We start from the raw sequence: 20,960 nt of genomic DNA, 5'->3' as shown, positions 1-20,960 counted from the left end.
CATAAGAAAATGCTATATATCCTATAGGGAAAAAAGCAGGATATAAAATTGCATATGCACCATAATTCCAAATCTATAAAAATAGAAATAGGGGCGCCTGGCTGGCTCAGTCAGTAGAACATGCAACTCTACAACTCCTGATCTCAGGGTCATGAGTTCAAGCCCCACATTGGGCATGGAGCCTACTGCGGGGAGGAAAAAAAAAAAAAAAGGCAAACAAAAGAATAAGCATATAAAAAGATAAGGGAATTAGCATCCAATGTTAATAATGGTTATCTCTGGATAATGGTATTCCCGGTAATTTTGTTTTCTTCTTCTTACTTTCAGCATTTTCTGAAGTTTACACTGATCAGATTGCTTTTAAAAAAATAAAAATAATATAGAGTAATCTAATAAAAAAAAATCTACAAGTTAAAAAAAGGTCCACATCTGGTACACTTTATTATAAAGTACTAGACGGTATATTTAAAAATCATGCAAGGCTGTTCGTTCATTCTCTACTACAAAGCAAAAGAACCAACTGACAAATTCAATTCATTTTTTGGACTACCAAAAAAATCTTTCTAAAATTATAAACTAGCAGCTTCATATGGAAATAGACACGGTGGAAACTTATATCGATACACAGGGTAATCAAGCAGTTCAAGATAGTTCCTCCTTTGTTACCTTCAAAGAACCCATTTTCAGAATCCCATGAATGCTCCCTAAAGAGTATTACTTATATCAAACACTTAGAAATTGCCCCAGCCATTCATCACAGAGAGAATAAAGAGAACTGAAACCAAGCTTAGCAGGTACTAAATGTCTTTCAGTGCAGTTATAAACAAGCTAAAAAAAATGTAGACAGGCACCCAAACAGAGCTCTATGGGCTCCATTCCCTTATGGTATTAAAAAGAAAGAAATTATATACAAACAGTTCTCTTCCAAGAACATAACTTTGGATACCAAGTTTCAGACTCTAAGATAATTAAGCTGCTACTAAGCAAAGAGTACAAACACCAAAGATCTCTACCACAGCAGTCTCAACATTTTATTCTCCATAGGATACTCAGTGTTGCTATGATTTGCATTACACCTAGAAAAATGATTTAAGGAAAAGATGCCAGTAAACATATGAATTGCGAGACTATAATGAATATTATGTGAACCTCAGAAAACAAAGACTCAAGTTTTACTAGGTAGTAGATTATTTAGGAATTGAAATTTCTGTTCATAAATTTTGGGTTTGTTTTCCACTGTATTACTTAGCATAAAAACAGTTTAGCATATATTATTTCACTAGTAGGTAAACCATCTGACCCAAAGGGATTATACAGAAAGCACATATATCACTATAATCTTAAACTAACTTGCCTTACTGTTTTATATCAGAGTTTTTGTAAAGCACTTTGCTTACAAACTGGAAAACTGAGGTAGAGAGTTAGAAAAAAAAAAAAAATAGACAAAAGATGAGTCAAGAGGTTAAGGCTCACTTGACTCCTAGTTACCTATTCTCACACACTTCAAAGAAGATATAAAAACAGATAGCACATCTTTTTAGAACTCCTAAAAGTTAAGGACACCTGGGTGGCTCAGTCCATTAAGACTCTGCCTTCAGCTCAGGTCATGATCCCAGGCTCCTGGGATGAGTCCCACTATGGAATCCTTGCTCAGTGGGGAGCCTTCCTCTCCCTCTGTCCCCTGCTTGCCCTGCATGTGTCTTCTCTGTCTGACAAATAAATAAAATCTTTAAAAACAAACACAACCTCCTAAAAGCTGTATGATAAAGGGGCACCTGGGTGGCTCAGTGGGTTTAAGCCTCTGCCTTCAGCTCAGGTCATGATCTCAGGGTCCTAGATCAAGCCCCACATCGGGCTCTCTGCTCATCAGGGAGCCTGCTTCTCCTCTCTCTCTGCCTGCCTTCTGCCTACTTGTGATCTCTGTCTGCCAAATAAATAAATAAAATCTTAAAAAAAAAAAAAAAAGTTGTATGATAACCTGCCTATTATGTAACTACTTCCAACTGAATTGTGTTACTTCCAAAAATTTACACATAATAGATGTTTCTTATATGTTTATTATACAAATGAATGTCCAGAAATAAGAATCGGGAGGGACTACTTCTTGGAGCATTTTTTTTGTCTAGAAAAATTAAATTATGTTCATAGTTTCAACATTAAGAGTGTGTGTAATTTTTTTTTTTGTGGTGGACAGCAAAGTAAAGTTTACTGAGCGATAGAAAAAGCTCTCCAAGAGGGAGGGGACCCAAGAGGGTTGCCCAACATTAAGTATATTTTATTATAATAATTTTTAAATTCATAATCCAATTACAGTATATGTCAAGGACTGGCAAACTTCAGTCAGTGGGCCAAATCCAGCCTGCCACCTCTTTTGTATGGACCACAAGCTAAGAATGGTTTTTACATTTTTTTTTTTTAAGATTTTATTTATTTATTTGACAGAGAGAGATCACAAGTAATAGGCAGAGAGGCAGACAGAGAGAGGAGGAAGCAGGCTCCCCACCAAGCAGAGAGCCCGACGCGGGACTCGATCCCAGGACCCTGAGATCATGACCTGAGCCGAAGGCAGCGGCTTAACCCACTGAGCCAGCCAGGCGCCCCTTTACATTTTTAAATGGTTGGAAAAAAACAAAAAAAGAGTATTTCATGACACATAAAAATTACATGACATTCAAATTTTAGAGTCCATAAAAAAGTTTTATGGGAATACAGTGATGCTTATCCTTTGCATGTTGTCTATGGTTTCTTAGGTGCTACAATGGTATAGTTGAATCGTTACAAACAGACCTCATGCCTGCAAAGCCTTATTTACTATCTGGCCTTAGTTTGCAAACTCCTCGTATTTATAAATAACTATTATTAATTAAAATGCATGGGTAATTAGGAGATCCCAATTATGACAAATGTCAGAGTGTATGTGTTAATCATTAGTAAGAACTTTTATATTGTGACTATTCAATTTAATTGAATTAATAATAATTTCTTTTTAAATGACTACAAATTTTTGAAATTAGGTTTTTTGTTTTTTAAAGTAGACTCCACACCCAGCATGGAGCTCAACACAGGGCTCAAACTCATGACGGGGAGATCAAGACTTGAGTCATGACCAAGAGTCAGACACTCAACCGACCAAGCCACCCAGCCCCCGGCCCCCGGCTTTTTTTAAGTCAACTCTACATCCATTGTGGGGCTCAAGCTACAACTCAATAGTAATAGTATGTAGTATGTATATAGTACATAGTAATATGTACTTCTGACATATGTAATATGCTCTTCTGACTGAGCCAGTCAGATGCCCAAGAAATTAGGTCTTCTAAAAATAAGGTTAATTAAGCTAGCTCCATAGTTCTCAACCTTAACATATTCACTTGGGCACCCTGAAAAATACAGATTCCTATGCCTCCAGGATTTTCTTGGCTTTGCGGCCCAAGAATTTACACTTAAAAAAACCACCCTGGGTAATTCCGGTGCAAATGGTCAGTAACTCAGCCTTTGAGGGACACTAAAATGGTTGGAGAGCTTATAGTTCTTCTATAGTAAAGGGCTGTATTTTTCCAATTTGGTACTACAAGACAGCAGTTCTCAGAGTGGGCTCCAGGGATCCCCATAGATTCCTAAGACCCATTCAGAGGGTATGGGTGTTCAAGTCATACATGGATGAAAGATCTATTTAAAGAGCAAGACAGGCTAATTCATTTTAATTTAACAGTATTAAAATTCAGAGATGTGGTTTCAGATTCTACACAACAGTCAACCATTAAGAAACTACCCCATTTTGGATTCTGGTATAGTATCAAAGAAGAAAGACTATCTACAATTATCTGAAAAGAATCTTTCTGTTTTCTGGGCTCCTGGGTGGCTCAGTCGGTTGAGCATCCGACTCTTGGTTTCTGCTTATATCATGATCTCATGGGCTGTGGGATCAAGTCCCACATCAAGCACCTCGCTCACCAGTAAGTCTGCTTTAAGACTCTCTCAGTCTGCCCCTTCCCTTCTCAAATAAGTAAGTCTTTAAAAATAAATCTTTCCGGGGCACCAGGGTGGCTCAGTGGGTTAAAGCCTCTGCCTTCCGCTCAGATCATGATCCCAGTATCCTGGGATGGAGCCCTGCATCGGGCTCTCTGCTCAGCAGGGAGCCTGCTTCCTCCTCTCTGCCTGCCACTCTGCCTGCTTGTAATCTCTTGTCTGTCAAATAAATAAATAAAATATTTAAAAATAAATAAATAAATAAATATTTCCTTTTCCTATTAGTATCTGTGTGTGAACCCAGGTTATCTTCACATACGTCAACCAAACAACATACTTTATCAGACTGAATACAGAAGCAAATATGAGAATCCAGCTGTTTTCTATTAAGTCAGACATTAAAAGATTTGAAGTCCTGCACCCCAATTTTTCTGACACTATAGTAATTATTTATGTTGTTATTTGAAAGTGAGTATTTTTTCAATTTCTCCACTTTAATTTCTAAAATGCTCAATATCAACAGATATAACCAAGACAAACCAAAGTCCTTTGGAGTCCCCAACAGTTATGAAGAGTATAAAGGGGTAGGTATTGAGACCAAAAGCAGTTTGAGACTCACTACTTTTTTTTTTTTTTAGAAGATTTTATTTATTTATTTGTCAGAGATCACAAGTAGGCAGAGAGGCAGACAGAGAGAGAAGAGGAAGCAGGCTCCCCGCTGAGCAGGGAGCCGGATGTGGGGCTCGATTCAAGGACCCACAGATCATGACCTGGGCTAAAGGCAGAGGCTCAACCCACTGAGCCACCCAGGCGCCCCCGAGACCCACTGCTTTAAGAAATACACAAACAGGGACGCCTGGGTGGCTCAGTCGGTTTAGCATGTGCCTTCAGCTCAGGTCATAATTCCAGGGTCCAGGGATCGAGTCCCACATTGGGGGGTGGGAAGGTCCTTGCTCAGCAGGGAGGCTGCTTCTCTGCCTGCTGCTTCCCCTGCTTGTGCATGCCTGCTCTCTCTCTCTCTGACAAATAAATAAATAAAATCTTAAAAAAAAAAAAAAAAACCAACAACAAACAAAAAACAGTAGAGTACCCTGGATTGATCAAAGAGAAGGTTCAAATTAATTTCTGGATTTTGAGCTCTGACATGCAAGGGACAGGTTTCCAAAAAAGGAGCCAGCTTAAACAGATCAAATACTTTTGTATTGAATGACTAAAAACAGATGGGAGTGAGAATTAGGCTGAATCATAAGTTAGATAACACATGGCCAAACCTTAGAACCTATCTGGGAACAGCTTCATATAGGCAACTATTTGACTAGAACTTTTTTTAAGTCTCTCTAGGCTTTTGAAGGATTCAAGGAACTATTTTAAGCTATCCTCAGAAAGGTTAATAAAAACAAGCAAAAGCTTACTAAAGTGACAGCAGGAAGCAGAGTTAGAAATAACTATATAGAACACTATATGTGTCTATGTTTGGCCTCAATATGCATTTTAGGAGTTGAAAAATTCCTGGAAACTGGAAGGCTGTCAAAAATCTAACCCTGTGTTTTGGGTTTTTTCCTACTCATTTTCAGATAAGGTATCATCCCTAAAACAATACACCAGTAGTGATCAACCCGTAAACACTAATCCTTAAGGATACATGTGAAATCTTCATGCACTTCTTTTTTTTTTTAATGGACTTAATTTAAATACACTACTAACAACAATAAACCTGAGACTTTAATATTAAACCCTAGTATGAGTTAAGTCCTAGATAGGAAATTGCTACAATAATGACAATCATGGAGATGCTTAAAAATTCTCAAGGAAAAAAAATCTGTTTTCTAAAGACTGTCCATATACTGGCAACACAGTGATCTGTTTGGGGTATTCTAATGCTCACTGACTGACTTTCAATAATCCCAAACACAGATGTGTAAAATATCAGCAAACTACTGCTTGCCTATAACTTAAAAAAATAAAGAAAATGGTACTACAGGAGACACATTACTACCAGAAATACCAGAAAAACCATGTTATAAAACCAACATGGTGTTACTCAAGTTTGATAAAGCTTAAACAAACATTACTGGCAAGAAACTTGGTGCCAACACAAATCATTTACAGCAGTCATACGTTCTAGTCAATAAATCGTCCTGTTTTTATAATACAGTCTGGCGTATTCCTTTTCAGAAAGAATGATTATGCTCTATTTTTTAATCTGAAAAAAAGTAATTTTTCTAATGCATGGTAAATTATAAGCCCCAAATACAATCTGACCAATTTAGCATATAAATCTTCTTTGTCCACTATGTCAGCAAGAAGCATTATACCAGATAAGATATTAATAGGTAATTCCACTCAAAACAAGTTGGATTTTGTGAGATGGTGCAGCAATGGCGGAACAACACTGTTCCATGGAGGTCCAAGCCACAAGCTCACAAAGTGACTTTTTAAGCTAAATCTTAGCCCCAGTTACACTTTCACAAGTTGATATTTATTAAGGAAAAATGCATTCTTGAACAGAAAAAGGAAACCTTTTTTTAAAGTAAACTCTACACCCAACGTGGGGCTCGAACTCACAACCTGAGACCAAGAGTCGCAGGTTCCACCAACTGACCCAGTCAGGCATCCTGAAAAGAGAAACTTTTTATATACTCGGGTTTCAAATGTATGAGAACATTTAGGATTAAAATTGCAAGAAGATGAAAAAAAGCTAAAAAAGTGAAGTTGTTTGTAATGAGTTTTGTTCTCCGATTAAGTGTTCCTACATCCTTCATAAGATTACTATAGTTTAAAAAAGAAAAAAGAAAGATCACTCTAGTAACTCACATTTGCCTTAGTTGGGAATCTTTCCTACATGTCTGCCTACAAATTTCTAAAAACTAGGTAACAAATTCGTCTTTTCACAAAATTTTTCCTCTCTAAGGTAGCCAAGCAGTATACCTTTACTTTCAAAACCAAACTGAATTTTCTTCATTGTACATAAGCAGTGGGTATATTATTCAGACACCCCCCATACACACACACTTTCTAAACAAAAGGATAAACAAGAGAAGGAAAGAAAACAAAATACTATGGCTTAAAGGGGTAGGGAGACAAACTATTTCAACACAAAGTGTCCACCAGGGAAATTCTGTAGAGAAAATATCATGATGAAATATTTTAAGACATGAAATGACCCCAATGCAAAATTTTGTTGTTGTTGATTCTTGTTTTGTTTCTTGCTCAAAGGAGTTATTTCTTGACATTTATGTTCCTTACTTTCTGTTTAGCCATTCCCACTGGGTCAGTAGAACCACTTCAATTTCATTTTCTTTAATGTCTCCTTTTCTTCAATAGTAAGTTCTTTGGGGCGCCTGGGTGGCTCAGTGGTTAAGCCGCTGCCTTCGGCTCAGGTCATGATCTCAGGGTCCTGGGATCGAGTCCCGCATCGGGCTCTCTGCTCGGCAGGGAGCCTGCTTCCTCCTCTCTCTCTCTGCCTGCCTCTCTACCTACTTGTGATTTCTCTCTGTCAAATAAATAAATAAAATCTTTAAAAAAAAAAAAAATAGTAAGTTCTTTGATCTGAGTTTCTATTTATGAATGTTTGGACTGGAAAGGACCTTGAGGGGTCATCAATTCCATCATCTGCTTTTCAGGAGAATTCATAACTAAACAATCTCAAATGGGTAAGAAGCTATCAAAAGATGTACCCTGTCCCTAACAGCATGCTACTTCATTCCACAGAGACATTTCCATTCACAATTTTTTATTTTTTAAAAGTGAAAGTAAAAATTAAAACCCCAAAAGAGGAAGGTGCTTTAAAAATGCATTTATCAGCTAAAATTGCTCAAACTTAAGTTCAACTATCAGGTCTAAAATTAACACAGAGGAAAGTTGTTGGCTGCCAACACAGTCTTTATTCCCTAGAGATGTCTTCTGATGTTATGGCTTATTTCTAGCACAATTTTACCTATAGCACAGAGCATGACAAACTTAGCCCACCACATCAATAAACTATAAAGGCAACTGTGTGTGAGGGGGTGTGCTTTCTTTTACAGGTAGTGTAGGTTTTTATTCCAAACAAAATGAAAAGTTAGGTCTAAATTGGAGATGTCAATATTATGGGGAGGCTATGATATAACTGCTACATGGATAATAGTTTAATTTTTTAATATTAACTTAAAATGCCATGTCTTCCTAAAAGACTCCAAAACAGAATTTCATTTGATAACACAAAATATGCAACTATGCAGAAACACTGTTAATCATTCTAGAATTATTTTAAAAAATAAAAATAAAGGAAGCAGGACCAGCAATGTTGGAAAGGGGGAGGTAATTTTACTTTAAAACATAGGGGAATTATTAAATAGATGTCTTATAAACAACTGACAAGTAACGCAATGATTTATAAACACTAGCATGACCTAGCTAGGTAGCAACTAATGTCTAACTTCATTTTTCACCAGGTCACTAGCCTAGGAGCTTAGGGATAGATCAGAGACAATGTATTTAGATTTCAACAGGATGCTTCTTAATATTAGACAGGAAATATAAGTTAGATGATAAAACTGAAGGTGAATTCATAATTGAATTTTATGCAAAAGGTTGACTGATGGATTAATATCAACCTAATGATAGCATGCTGATGTTATATGCACTGCTCCACCCTTATATATTTCTACCAGTGACCTAAAACAAAAACACAGATGTTTATGTCTCATTTATCAAATTTATCTATCAAAGATACAAACATGAGGATATGAGGAATAGCTGAGGCCAAATAAGATTATTAAGCTAAAACAATAAACCCAAATTAACAAGATGACAATTACAAGGATAAATGTAAGGTCATCAATTACATTTAAAAAATCAATTACAAAAAAAAATAAAAAAATAAAAAAAAAAAAATCAATTACACAAATTAATGCGATCTTGGACTTTAAGAATAGAAGTACAGAGCACAGCAGAAAAGAGGCCATACTCTTCCCTGTACTTTGTATTGATGAGATTATACCTGAGGTGTTATATTTCAGATCTAGATAAGAAACCCTAAATACAGGCAACCCAGCTGATGAGGCCTGAACTTTATCACTTAAGGAATGGCTAAAATAACTTGGGATATTTATCCTACTACATAACTGTTATCAAATACTTAAAGGGCTACTATGCTGACAAGGAATTAGGTTTATTTATTATAGCTGCAAATGGCAGAACTAAAGAGTTTCAGCACAATGTAAAGAATGTTCTAAAAGTAGACCTCCAATAATGGAACAGGGTATTTGTGAAGTGGGGACCTCTTTCTTATTGGATTAGAAATGAAAAGACCCACCTGCCAGGAATTCCAAATATGACGTATTTTCATGTTTCATGAATATACTTTGTCCCAAAAGAAGCCTCCTTCAGGAAGGCAACATTCAAATACTGATGCTTAAAAATTGTTTTCTTTGACATGTTTCTAAATAGATGGAAGACCTTCTTTTTTTTTTTTAAGTTTTTTGTTTTTGTTTTCATTTTTTGTTTTTTAGTATTCTCTACACCCAATGTGGAACTCAAACTCACGACTCAAGATCAAGAGTAACATACATGCTCTACCGACTAAGCCAGCCAGGCACCCGATGGAAAATTCTTTCATGAACTCTCAAATCATAGTGCCATTTTTAGAGAAACCAACAGCAAAAAAAAATTAATGCTTTTTCTTTTTAAATGAATGCTGCATTTGTTTTTCTGGAAGAAACAACATCTGCACCTTAACTTTAGTACCTTTATCAAGGGATAAGGGACAATTATATGCCAGCCTGCCAACTAGCCTCCAGAAGAGAGCTGTCTTTGTTATACATTTACATGGCAAGGCTATTTGCTCCACCTAAAACTTCCTTGCAAGGAGAAGGCTCCTCCTTCTCAGACGTGGATGAGGCTGCTGTTAACACACTACCTCCTACTGCAGCCTAGGAAAAACTCCGTCTTGACATGTACAAAACAATAACTTGTGAGAATTTCAGCGCAGCTGTGTTCAGGCAGAGCCAGGGACTTTACTTGAGGCAAAGTAGCAGCTTAAGAGTTGGATGAAAAAAAACAATTTTCATTTGGAGCTGGAGGTGGAGAGAGGAAAGAAAAAGGAGGTACAGTAGCAGTGTCCATTAATATTTAAAAGCCACAGTAAATAAAAATGCTTAAAAATTACAACCCTGGAACTATCACAGGATGTAACCTTTGATCCACAAGTTTAAAAATGAGCAGTGTTGACACTCCCTAGCTTTCTGCTAGGTGTTAACACTGATGAAATTTAAAAAAAAAAAAAAAAAAAAAATCTTGCATTTGATAGTGCCCCAGTTAAAGCCACCACAAACTCAAGAATGGAAGAGTAAAACAAGGGACTTTGCTCTTTCATTGGGTATTTTTTGTTCTGCTGCCAGGCAAACTGTGAAAAGGTCTGAATGTCCAAAAGCACTGCTCTGAATGTGAAATATTAGAACTCAATTCAGTAATTAATGCTAAAGGGTTAGTAATTAATTGGTCTCAATGTGTCGTAGGGGCAACTTTCTGGCTAGGAGAAAAAGCTTCAGATGGCTGCTGAAAACCAAAGGTTAATACAAAGCAACATACTCTGGTTTCTCTTCATGAAACAGCTTTACCGGCATTTCAGACATTATCTTGCTTCTCAAAAGTACAAGGAGAAGAGAAGGATATAAAAGACAAATCTATGCAGCAGCAAAGCAGCTCTTAATTAATTGGCTATATTAGTTTAATTCATTATTAAATAATACACACCTATCAAACAAAGGGCAAAGGCTTGTCCCTTTGCTGTACAGAATTAAGAACAAACTGGTAAGACTACTTAGTATAGCTGCCAAACTTTTCTTTAGCTTCTTTTCTTACAGACATGTTACATTTCGCAATAGCCTCCACTTACCTTACATCCTCCATGTTTAAGTACAAATTGTGTTTGATTTCCCCAATCCTTGCCCTAAGATATTATGACATATCTTTAACTTCTGAGTTTAGACACAAAGGAAGAAACTGAAAATTTTTCACTTTCCTGAAATATATGTCCATCTTATTTACACCGTTTAAAAATAGATAAGCTAACTAAAAGTAACCACAACTAACCATTTAACAGCTCCAAGAATAAGAATGGATAAGACACACATTTAACAAAACAAACTTTGGTATATTTTTCTGTGCTTATAATAACTGTAAAGACCAATGTCATTACAAGAATTCTTACACTACTGCAAGGTTTTTAAATATAAGAATCAAGTGAGCTTGCCCAGAACACTCTGCACATCCCCACAAACCTACACTTACTATGACACAACCTTCGGAGACACTAAAACACTATTAAGTAGAAAGCAAACTTTTAAAGTTAGCAAAGTAGCAACGCAGCAATCTGGGTAGGAGGTGCCCTGGGTAGTAAACACCCCAGTCAGAGAACATAACAAGCAATTCAGAGCAACATGACTCCCAATGGGGTTCCAACTTGTACCGCAGAAGTCCCAAGCCCCCATCCCTGAGTTTTGGAAGAGAGGAGTGTAGGAAGAGGAAGAGAAGAGAGAAAGGAAATCAGAGCACAAGTGATGAAAGTGTTCTGTATTTCTTCTTCTCCACCCCTACCTAATCTTGCAAGCTGGTCACCAGACTAGGTGCCATATACAACAAATGCCCCAAATCAATATCCTAGGCTGTTTCTGATACCTAGGCTTAAGACCTGTATATATCCGCTGTCTCCTTTCGAAACACCTCCTTTACTCCTCTAAAATTCCCTTACACTCTTCCCAAAGTGATGCCTTGGCTGGTAAACCCGCCTCTATAAAGTATTCCTAAACTCATTCACTGAATTTTCTCAAAATTCATACTTTCTCTCTGAAATCATGCCCTTATTCTTTTTTCATAATTTTCAAAATTCAATCAAAATGCCATGACTCCCATTCCCAGTGATTTACCTCTACCTATCTTTCCATCCAAACCCAATGCCATATTTTCACCTACTGTTCCCTACCTCCTGCCTATTACCCTTGGCTCTTCAATGCCAAGCCCCTAACCCCACTTTGATAAGCCTGAGTCTTCAACCAATTTAGCACCCCATCCCTTCCTCCTATTCCATCCCATCCCATTACCCTCCCATTAGGCTCTACTAGGCTTCCATTCCCTCAGGATTCAACTCCCCTCTCCTTGCCACGCCCTGTGCCCCCCGGGGCTACTTACCCCAAGTTCTCCCCACACTTCAGGCCTCTGGCCCCGCCTTCCCCCCCAGAGGAAGGAGGCGGTAGGAGGGAGAGAAGAGGGGCGGCACTCCGCAAGGTAAAGACGATCTCTCATTAGTGTTCATCGCCGCCAATCGTAGCTTCCTTCTCTTTTATTGGTCGGCGTTAGTCCATGCCCCACCCACTTCCTCAGACAGGGCCCGGCCACCGCCTCAGCGCCCCCGTCCAACACAGACTGGGAGGGGAGACCCCGGCCTGGGACACTGAGAGTGGCCAGAGTTGAAAGAGAGACTCCGCCAGATCATGGACTACTTAATGTTAAAAGAACTCACCCTCTGGTAGCTCCGTCGCCTCCCGCCCGCCCGCGTTCGTTCCCACAATCTGTCTCCAGCTCCTTCTTTCCCCCCTCAGCGGAGCAGATACTTTCTTCTCGTCCGGCCAGGGGCGCTCACCTCTCGCGAGATGTTGGGGGGTGGGTGGGGAGGAAGGGCGAGATCCGTAGGCCCTAAGTTGGAAAGGGGCCGACAGGCGGTGCTCCGGAAAACAGAAGGGGCCGGACTTCTGGTGGGCCGGGCTGGCCTGGAGACAGGCTGAGTGAATTGGTTACAGACGGGTTACACGTGTTTGGCTGTGCAGTATAGGAGTTAAAAAAGAAGAAAGGGAATCCGTTCAGGTTCCTGTAGTAGTGGAGATCCAAAAAATGAAGAAAAAGCACCTGACTAGCTCAGTCGGAACAGCCTGTGATTCTTGATCTTGGGACCATTAGTTCAAGCCCCACGTTGGGTCTAGAGATTACTTAAATATATGAACAAATAAACCAAAAGCGCCTAAGAGTAAGGAAGCGCAAATGGGGAAGTAAATATTCTAGGGAATGAGATTATTTCAAAGGAGCACACTTTCTTACCCTCCCCGGCCCCCTAAAGGAGCGCACTTTTAAAACAAGAGAATACCTCAATGAAGCCGTTTAAAAAAAAAAAAGAACCCCGCCCCCCATTCCGATAGGCAAGGGGATTCAGGTTTCCAAACAGTCGAGTAATTGCATTTTCTTCTTTACATTTAGAATAATTTTACTGTGGCCGTAAATCTGGTGTGTGTGTGTGTGTGTGTGTGTGTGTGTGTGTAACTGCATGTGGGGTGGGGATAGTAAGGGTTCCAACTGCAGGAACTGGATACGTAAATAAATGTGCGGTTGTTTCTACTATCCTCCAGAGACATCACTTCCTTAATTGGAAAGTAGTTTGAAATACCTTTAGCCCTGGAACTGGAGTGAACGTATTGGAAAAAGCAAGCCATCTACGTAGCAATCCCAAACCTGTTCTTTAATTGGCCTGTGACTTTGTGAGATGCTTCTCTGAGTCTCTTTACCATGGGGCTAGTAAATTTTACTCAGAGAGTTGTCATGATCGAATGAGATAAAATATATAAAACTGGGAATCACAGAACACTAAATACTCAGCAAGTATTTCAATAAATACTTTAAAGGAGGGCGGTGGGGGGGGGGGGGGCGCCTGGGTGGCTCAGTGTGTTTTAAGCCTCTGCCTTCCAATCGGATAATGTTTTCAGGGTCCTGGGGTCATCCGTGGGGCTCTCTGCTCAGCAGGGAGCCTGCTTCCCCCTTTCTCTGCCTGCCTCTCTGCTAATAAATAAATAAATAAATACGCAACAGGGCATACTAGGTGCAAGGTACTGTTCAGGCATGGGGAGAAGAGCAGACAGACCAGGTCCCTGCTCAGGTAGAACTATCATTACAGTGGGGAGAGGGAGGCAGTTAATAAGCCAAAAAACACACTTATGTCAGTAGTGAAGAGTCCTTCAGGGTAATGAGTCAGATCATGGAATATGAGACAGAAAGTTGGGATGTGGGGAAGCCACTTTACTCCTCGTGAGGCCTCTCTGAAGAAGGAATGTGTTTGAACCAGCAGTTGAACTATGAGGAGGAAACGGCCTTGGGAAGATTTCGGATGAAACAAAAAATGCAAAACTACTAAAATTTGTTCTTATGTGGTAACCAAGATGGCACATTTTATGTTATGTGGGGTTTTGCCACGACTAAAACAACAACAAAAAAAAACCTTAAAAAAATTACCATAGTTATAAGTAGAATTAATGGACTCAAAGTATTACCTATGGAATCTCTTTTCTCTCAGGTAAATTCCTTCTGCAGCTTTATATTACTTGGCTTTCTGAGCTTTCTGCCTAGGATGTCATCCATTCTCACAGCACCCTCTAAAAGGCAGAAATAATCCAGATGATTTCTTCTTAGATAAAAAGGTTCAGAAGCATAGAATCACTTAAGTTCTTGTGAAGTTAATTGAGGAAGGTTGAAAGAAGTCTTGGCTTCCAATCTACTCTCCCCCAAAACAATTCCTAGTTAAAAGAATGCAATGAGGGGCACCTGGGTGGCTCAGTAGGTTAAACCTCTGCCTTTGGCTCAGGTCATGATCTCAGGGTCCTGGGATTGAGCCCCATATCAGGCTCTCTGCTCAGCAGGGAGCCTGCTTCCCCTTCTCACTCTCTACCTGCCTCTCTGCCTACATGTGATCTTTGTCTGTCAAATAAATAAATAAAATCTTAAAAAAAAAAAAAAGAATGCAATGATAGAAACAGACCCTCAAAATAAATGGGATATTTGTATATAATGGGAGTGGTGTTAAAAATCAGGGAGTCGCGGCTCCTGGCTGCCTCAGTCAGAAGACAACACAACTCTTGATCTCAGGGTTGTGAGTTCCAGCTCCATGTTGGGTGTAGAAATTATTTGAAATAAATAAACTTAAAAGAAAAAAAAATTGGGGCAGCTGGCTGGCTCAATCAGTGTAGTGTGCAACTCTTGATCTCAGGGTTATGACTTGGAGCCCCACACTGGGTTATAGAGATTACCTAAAACCAAAAATCTCTTAAAAAACATCAGGGACGGGGCACCTGGGTGGCTCAGTGGTTAAGCCGCTGCCTTCGGCTCAGGTCATGATCTCAGGGTCCTGGGATCGAGTCCCGCATCGGGCTCTCTGCTCGGCAGGGAGCCTGCTTCCTCCTCTCTCTCTCTGCCTGCCTCTCTACCTACTTGTGATTTCTCTCTGTCAAATAAATAAATAAAATCTTTAAAAAAAAAAAAAAAAAAAAAAAAAAAACGTCAGGGACTGGGATGGCCGGGTGGCTCAGTAGATTACGCTTCTGCCTTTGGCTCAGATCATGATCCCAGGTTCTTGGGATTGAGTCCCACATCAGGCTCCTTGCTCAGCGGGGAGCTTGCTTCTCTCTCTGCCTGCTGCTTCCCCAGCTTGTGCGCGCTCGCTCTCTCTCTCTCTCTCTCTGACAAATAAGTAAATAAAATCTGAAAGAAAAAAAAGAGAGAGAGAGAGTAAAGGATTCTACAAATTGTGCTAGGACTATCAGCTACTACTCTGTGCATATAAGAGAATAAATATAATAGCTAACGTTTATAGATCTTACTGTGTTCCAGGAACCATTTTAAATGTTTTACATGTTTTAATCCATTTCCCGCAAACTTATATCTCCAACCCATATCTCTCCCTTGAACTGAAGACTCCAATTACCTACTTTGAAAATCCACTTTTGGAAAAAAAAAAAAAAAAGAAAGAAAGAAAAAAAGAAATCCACTTGGGTATTTAATGGGTATTTCGAACTTATCATGTCCAAAATAAATTCTGCCTTCTCTCCCACATGTGTTCCTTCCCTAGCCTTCTCTTAGTGAAATTCCAGTTGTATTTTTTTTATTGAGACATTATTCATATACCACAAAATTCACCTTTTTAAAGTATATAAGGCAGTGATTTTTAGTATATTCACAGTTATGCAACTATCACCAATACCTAATTCTGGAACATTTTCATCACCTCAAAAAGAAAGCACATACTCACTAGTAGTCACTCCCCGTTTGTCTCTCACCAACTCCTGGCAACCATTATTCTACTTTCTGTCTCTGTGGATTGGTCTGTTACAGATATTTAATATATATGGAATAATATAATATCTGACCTTTGTAGTATTTGAAAAAATGGCTAGCTTCTTTCATTTGACAATGTTTTTAAGATTCATTCATATTAGCATGCATCAGTACTTTATTCCTTATATGGCAGGGTAATATTCCATTGAATGGATATACCAATTTTTGTTTATCCATTCATCAGTTGATGGACATTTGGACTGTACCCACTCTTTGGCTATTATAAATAATTTTTCTCTGAACATCATATACAAGTTTTTATGTGGACATTGTTTTCAATTCTCATGATATACACCAAGGAATGGAATCGCTGAGTCATATGGTAAGTTTTTATTTAACTTTTTGAAATGCTGCCAAACTTTCCGTAAGCAGCTACACAGTTTACATTCACACCAACAATGTATGACGGTTCTAATTTCTCCACATCCTCACATTAACACTTTCATTGTCCATCTTTCTCATTCTTGCCATCCTAGTGGATTGAAAGTGTATCTCACTATAGTTTTTATTTACATTTCCCTGATGACTAATAATGTTGAATGTCCATATGCCTATTGGCCATTTATATATCTTTGGAGAAACATCTGTTTGGATCCTTTGCCTCTTTTGTAATGGGGTTATTTGTCTTTCTATTATTATTTATTCTATTCTATTCTATTCTATTCTATTCTATTTTGGAGAGAAAGTGCACATGCCACATTAGCGGTGAGAGGCTGGGGGTGGACAAGACTGAAGGAGAGAGAGAATCTTAAGTAGGCTCCATACTAGCAAGGAGTCCAAAGGAGGGCTCAAATTCACAACCCCAAGATCAAGAGCTGAAATCAAGAGTCGAACATGTGTCTTTCTATTATTAAGTTGTAAAAGTACTTTATATATTCTAGATACTAGACTTATCACATACATGATTTGCAATTATTTTCTCCCATTCTGTGAGTTGTCTTTTTACTTTTTGATGGTATTTTTTGATGCACAAAAGTTTTTTTAAAAACAATTTTAGTGTCTTTATTTTTTTAAGAATCTTTCTACCCAACGCAGGACTTGAATTCATGACCCCAAGATCAAGAGTCCTATGTTCTTTTTTTTTTTTTTAACGATTTTATTTATTTGACAAACAGATCACAAGTAGGCAGAGAGGCAGGCAGAGAGAGAGAGGAGCAAGCAGGCTCCCCGATGAGCAGAGAGCCCAATGTGGGTCTCGATCCCAGGATCCTGGGATCATGACCTGAGCTGAAGGCAGAGGCTCTAACCCACTGAGCTACCCAGGCATCCCAAGAGTCCTATGTTCTACTGACTGAGCCAGCCAGGTGTCTTGAAGCACAAAAGTTTTTAATTTTAGTAAGGTCCAATTTATGTATGTATGTATGTATGTATTTATGCTTATTTATACTGTTGATATATTGCCTAATCCAAGATCACAAAGATTTACACTTATATTTACTTCTAAAATTCTTATAGTTTTAGATCTGTGTTTAGATCTTTGATCCATTTTAAGATAGCTTTTTATATGTAGTATAAGGTCCAATTTCATTCTTTGCAAATAGATACTCAGTTGTCCCAACACAATTTGTTGAAAAGATTATTCTGTCCCCATTGAATTACTTTGGCATTCTTATCAAAAATCAGTTGGCCTTAAATATTCAGACTTTTTCCTGGGGTCTCAATTCTATTCTATTATTCCATATGTCTATTCTTATGCCAGTATCAAAAAGGTTTGATAACTGCAGTTTTGTAGTAAGTTTTGAAAGTGGAAATTGTGAGACCTCTAACTTGGTTCTTCTTTTTCAGTTGGTTTGGATATTCTGGGTCCTTTGCATTTCCATATAAATTTTAGGATCAGTTTGTCAGTTTCCGCAAAAGAGCCAGCTAAGATTTTGATGCAGATTGTATTGAATCTATATATCAGTTTGGGGAGTATTGCCATCTTAATAATGTTAAATCTTCCAATCCATGAACATAGGATATCTTTCCATTTATTTTGGTCTTCTAAATTTCTTTGAACTATGTTTTATAGTTTTCGAAGTACAAATTTTTCACTTCTTTTGTTAAACTTACAAGTATTTTTCCTTTTGATACTATTGTAAATGAAATTGTTTCCTTAATTTCATTTTTGGATTATTTATTGTTACTATATGGAAATACAGTTAATTTTTTAAAGTAATCTCTATACCCATCATGGGGCTCAGATTCACAACCCTGAGATCAAGAGTTACATGCTCTACCAACTGAGCCAGCCAGGCACCCTACAGTTAATTTTTACATATTGATCTTGTATCTTGAAATATTGCTGCACTACTTATGAACTTTAATAGTTTTCCTATGAACTCCTGAGGATTTTCTTTCAATGAGGTCATATCACTTACAACTAGAGAGTTTTTTTACCTTTTCATTTTCAATCTAGATCCTTTTTATTTTCTTGTTACTTAATTGCTCTAGCTAGAACCTCCAATAAGATTTGAATGGAAGTAGTGAGTGTGAGCATCCTTCTCTGGTTCGTGATCTCAGGGGGAGAGATTTTAGTCTTTCACTATTAATTGTGTTGTTAACTGGGGGCACCTGGGTGGCTCAATATGTTGGGCATCTGCCTTGGGCTCAGGTCATGATCTCAGGATCCTTAGGTCAAGCCCTGAGTCAGGCTCCCTGCTCAGCAGGAAGCCCTTTTCTCCATTTCCCTCTGCCCCTCCCTCATAACCTATTCCTGCTCTCTCTCTCTCTCCCTCAAGTGAATAAATAAAATTTCTTAAAAAAATAGTGTGTGGGGCGCCTGGGTGGCTCAGTGGGTTAAAGCCTCTGCCTTCAGCTCAGGTCATGATCCCAGAGTCCTAGGATAAAGCCCCACATCGGGCTCAGCAGGGAGCCTGCTTGCTCCTCTCTCTCTCTGCTTGCCTCTCTGCCTACTTGTGATCTCCGTCTGTCAAATAAATAAATAAATAAATAAATAAATAAATCTTAAAAAAAAAAAGTGTGCTATTAATTGTAGATTGTTTTTTTTTAATTGTAGGTTTGGGGGCACCTGGGTGGCTCAGTGCGTTAAAGCCTCTGCTTTCGGCTCAGGTCATGATCCCAGGGTGCTGGGATCGAGCCCCACATCAGACTCTCTGCTCAGCAGGGAGCCTGCTTCTTCCTCTCTCTCTGCCTCTCTGCCTACTTGTGATCTCTGTGTGTCAAGTAAATAAATAAAATCTTAAAAAAAAAAATTGTAGGTTTGTTGTAGATGCCCTTTATCACATAAAAGATATTTGTTTCTATTCCTAAATTGTTGAGTGTTTTTATCATGAAAGGGTGTTAGATACATTTATGAAATACACTCATTGAGATGCTATTGTAATTTTTCTCCTTTATTCTATTAGCATAGTATATTACATTGGTTGATTTTCATATATTTTAAACCAACCTTGCATTTCCCACTTGATTATGGTGTGTAATCCTTTTTGGATGTTGCTGTATTTTCTTTTTTTTTTTTTAAATAGTTATTTATTTATTTATTTATTTGACAGAGAGAGAGAGAGAGATCACAAGTAGATGGAGAGGCAGGCAGAGAGAGAGGAGGAAGCAGGCTCCCCGCTGAGCAGAGAGCCCGATGTGGGACTCGATCCCAGGACTCTGAGATCATGACCCGAGCGGAAGGCAGCGGCTTAACCCACTGAGCCACCCAGGCGCCCCAGATGTTGCTGTATTTTCTTTACAAGTATTTTGCAGAAGACCTTTTTATCTATATTTGTGAGATACCAGTCTGTAGTTTTGTTTTCTTGTGGCGTCTTTATCTGGTTTTGGCATCAGGATAATATTGGGCTTCATTAAATGAATTGAGTAATGTTGCTCCCTCTTCTATTTTTTAGAAGAGCTTATGAAAATTGGTGGTAATTCTTTAAATGTTTGGTAGAATTCACCAATGAACCCATATGATCCTCTGATTTTCTTTGTGGGAAGTTTTTGCTACTTTGTTTTTGTTTTTGTTTTTATTACTGGAGCAATATCTTTACTTGTTATAGGGCCATTCAGTATATATGTCTATTTGTATCCCTCCTCCTCCTCCTCCTCCTCCCCCCCTCCACCTCCTCCTTCCCCCCCTGCTCTTCCCCCCCTCCCCTCCCCTTCCTCCTCCTCCTTTTATTTATCTGAGAGAAATAGTGGGGACGAGCAGAGGGAGGGAAGAGAGAACCCCAGCTGACTCTGTTCTGAGCATGGAGTCTGACCCGGTGCTTTATCTCATGACCCTAAGATCATGACCTGAGCAGAAACCCAAAGACACTTAACCAACTGTGCCACACAGCACCCCTGTATTTCTTCTTGACTCAGCTTCTGTAATTTGTATCTTTTTAGGAATTTTTCCATTTTTCCATTTCATATAGGTTATTGGTATGTGCTTCATAATATTCCTTTATAACCCTTTTTATTTCTGTGAGGCTGAAAGTAATATCCCCTCTCCTATTCCTGTTTATAGTAACTTGAATCCTCTCTCTCTCTCTTTTTTTTTTTTTTTTTAGAGAAAGAGTGTGGGTTCGAGAGGGACAGGGCAGAATCTGGAGTAGACTTCCCACTGAGTGTGGAGCCCAACATGGGGCTGGATTTCACAACCCTGAGATCATGACCTGAGTAGAAATCAAGAGTCAGAGGCTTACCAACTGAGCCACCCAGGTGCCCCAGAATCCTCTTTATATTTTTTGTCAGTTTTGTTAATTCTGCTAATCTTTTAAAAAAACAACTTTTGTTTTCACTGATCTTCTCTATTATTCTACATCCTCTATTTCATTCTCTAATCTCTATTATTTCCTTCCATCTACTTAGTTGCTCCTCTGTCACTTTAGCTTAGGTTATTGATTTGAGATTTTTTTTCTATTTAAAACACTCATTTGTAGCTATAAATT

At 38.6% G+C, this 20,960-nt stretch overlaps 1 protein-coding gene across 12 annotated transcripts in view; it reads right to left on the bottom strand.

The window, feature by feature from the left end:
* The window catches only part of LOC131838687 (cyclic AMP-dependent transcription factor ATF-7), a 94,715-nt gene extending 82,113 nt beyond the window's left edge, over nt 1–12,602 (bottom strand). For 5 of the 12 annotated variants that reach the window (XM_059185149.1, XM_059185150.1, XM_059185152.1 and 2 more), the window contains exons 1-2: nt 12,048–12,070; nt 10,844–10,897 (exon numbers count right to left, since the gene is read on the bottom strand). In XM_059185149.1, coding sequence (XP_059041132.1) covers nt 10,844–10,897; nt 12,048–12,055 — 62 coding nt within the window. In that variant the 5' untranslated portion in view covers nt 12,056–12,070. The other 7 variants (XM_059185154.1, XM_059185156.1, XM_059185155.1 and 4 more) reach the window with 5 other exon arrangements.
* Between the last annotated feature and the right edge of the window lie 8,358 nt (nt 12,603–20,960).

Source organism: Mustela lutreola, chromosome 8, assembly GCF_030435805.1.
Source record: "Mustela lutreola isolate mMusLut2 chromosome 8, mMusLut2.pri, whole genome shotgun sequence".
NCBI lineage: Eukaryota > Metazoa > Chordata > Mammalia > Carnivora > Mustelidae > Mustela > Mustela lutreola.
Note: the sequence above shows the minus strand (reverse complement) of the source record. Positions and strands in the feature narration are given on the sequence as shown.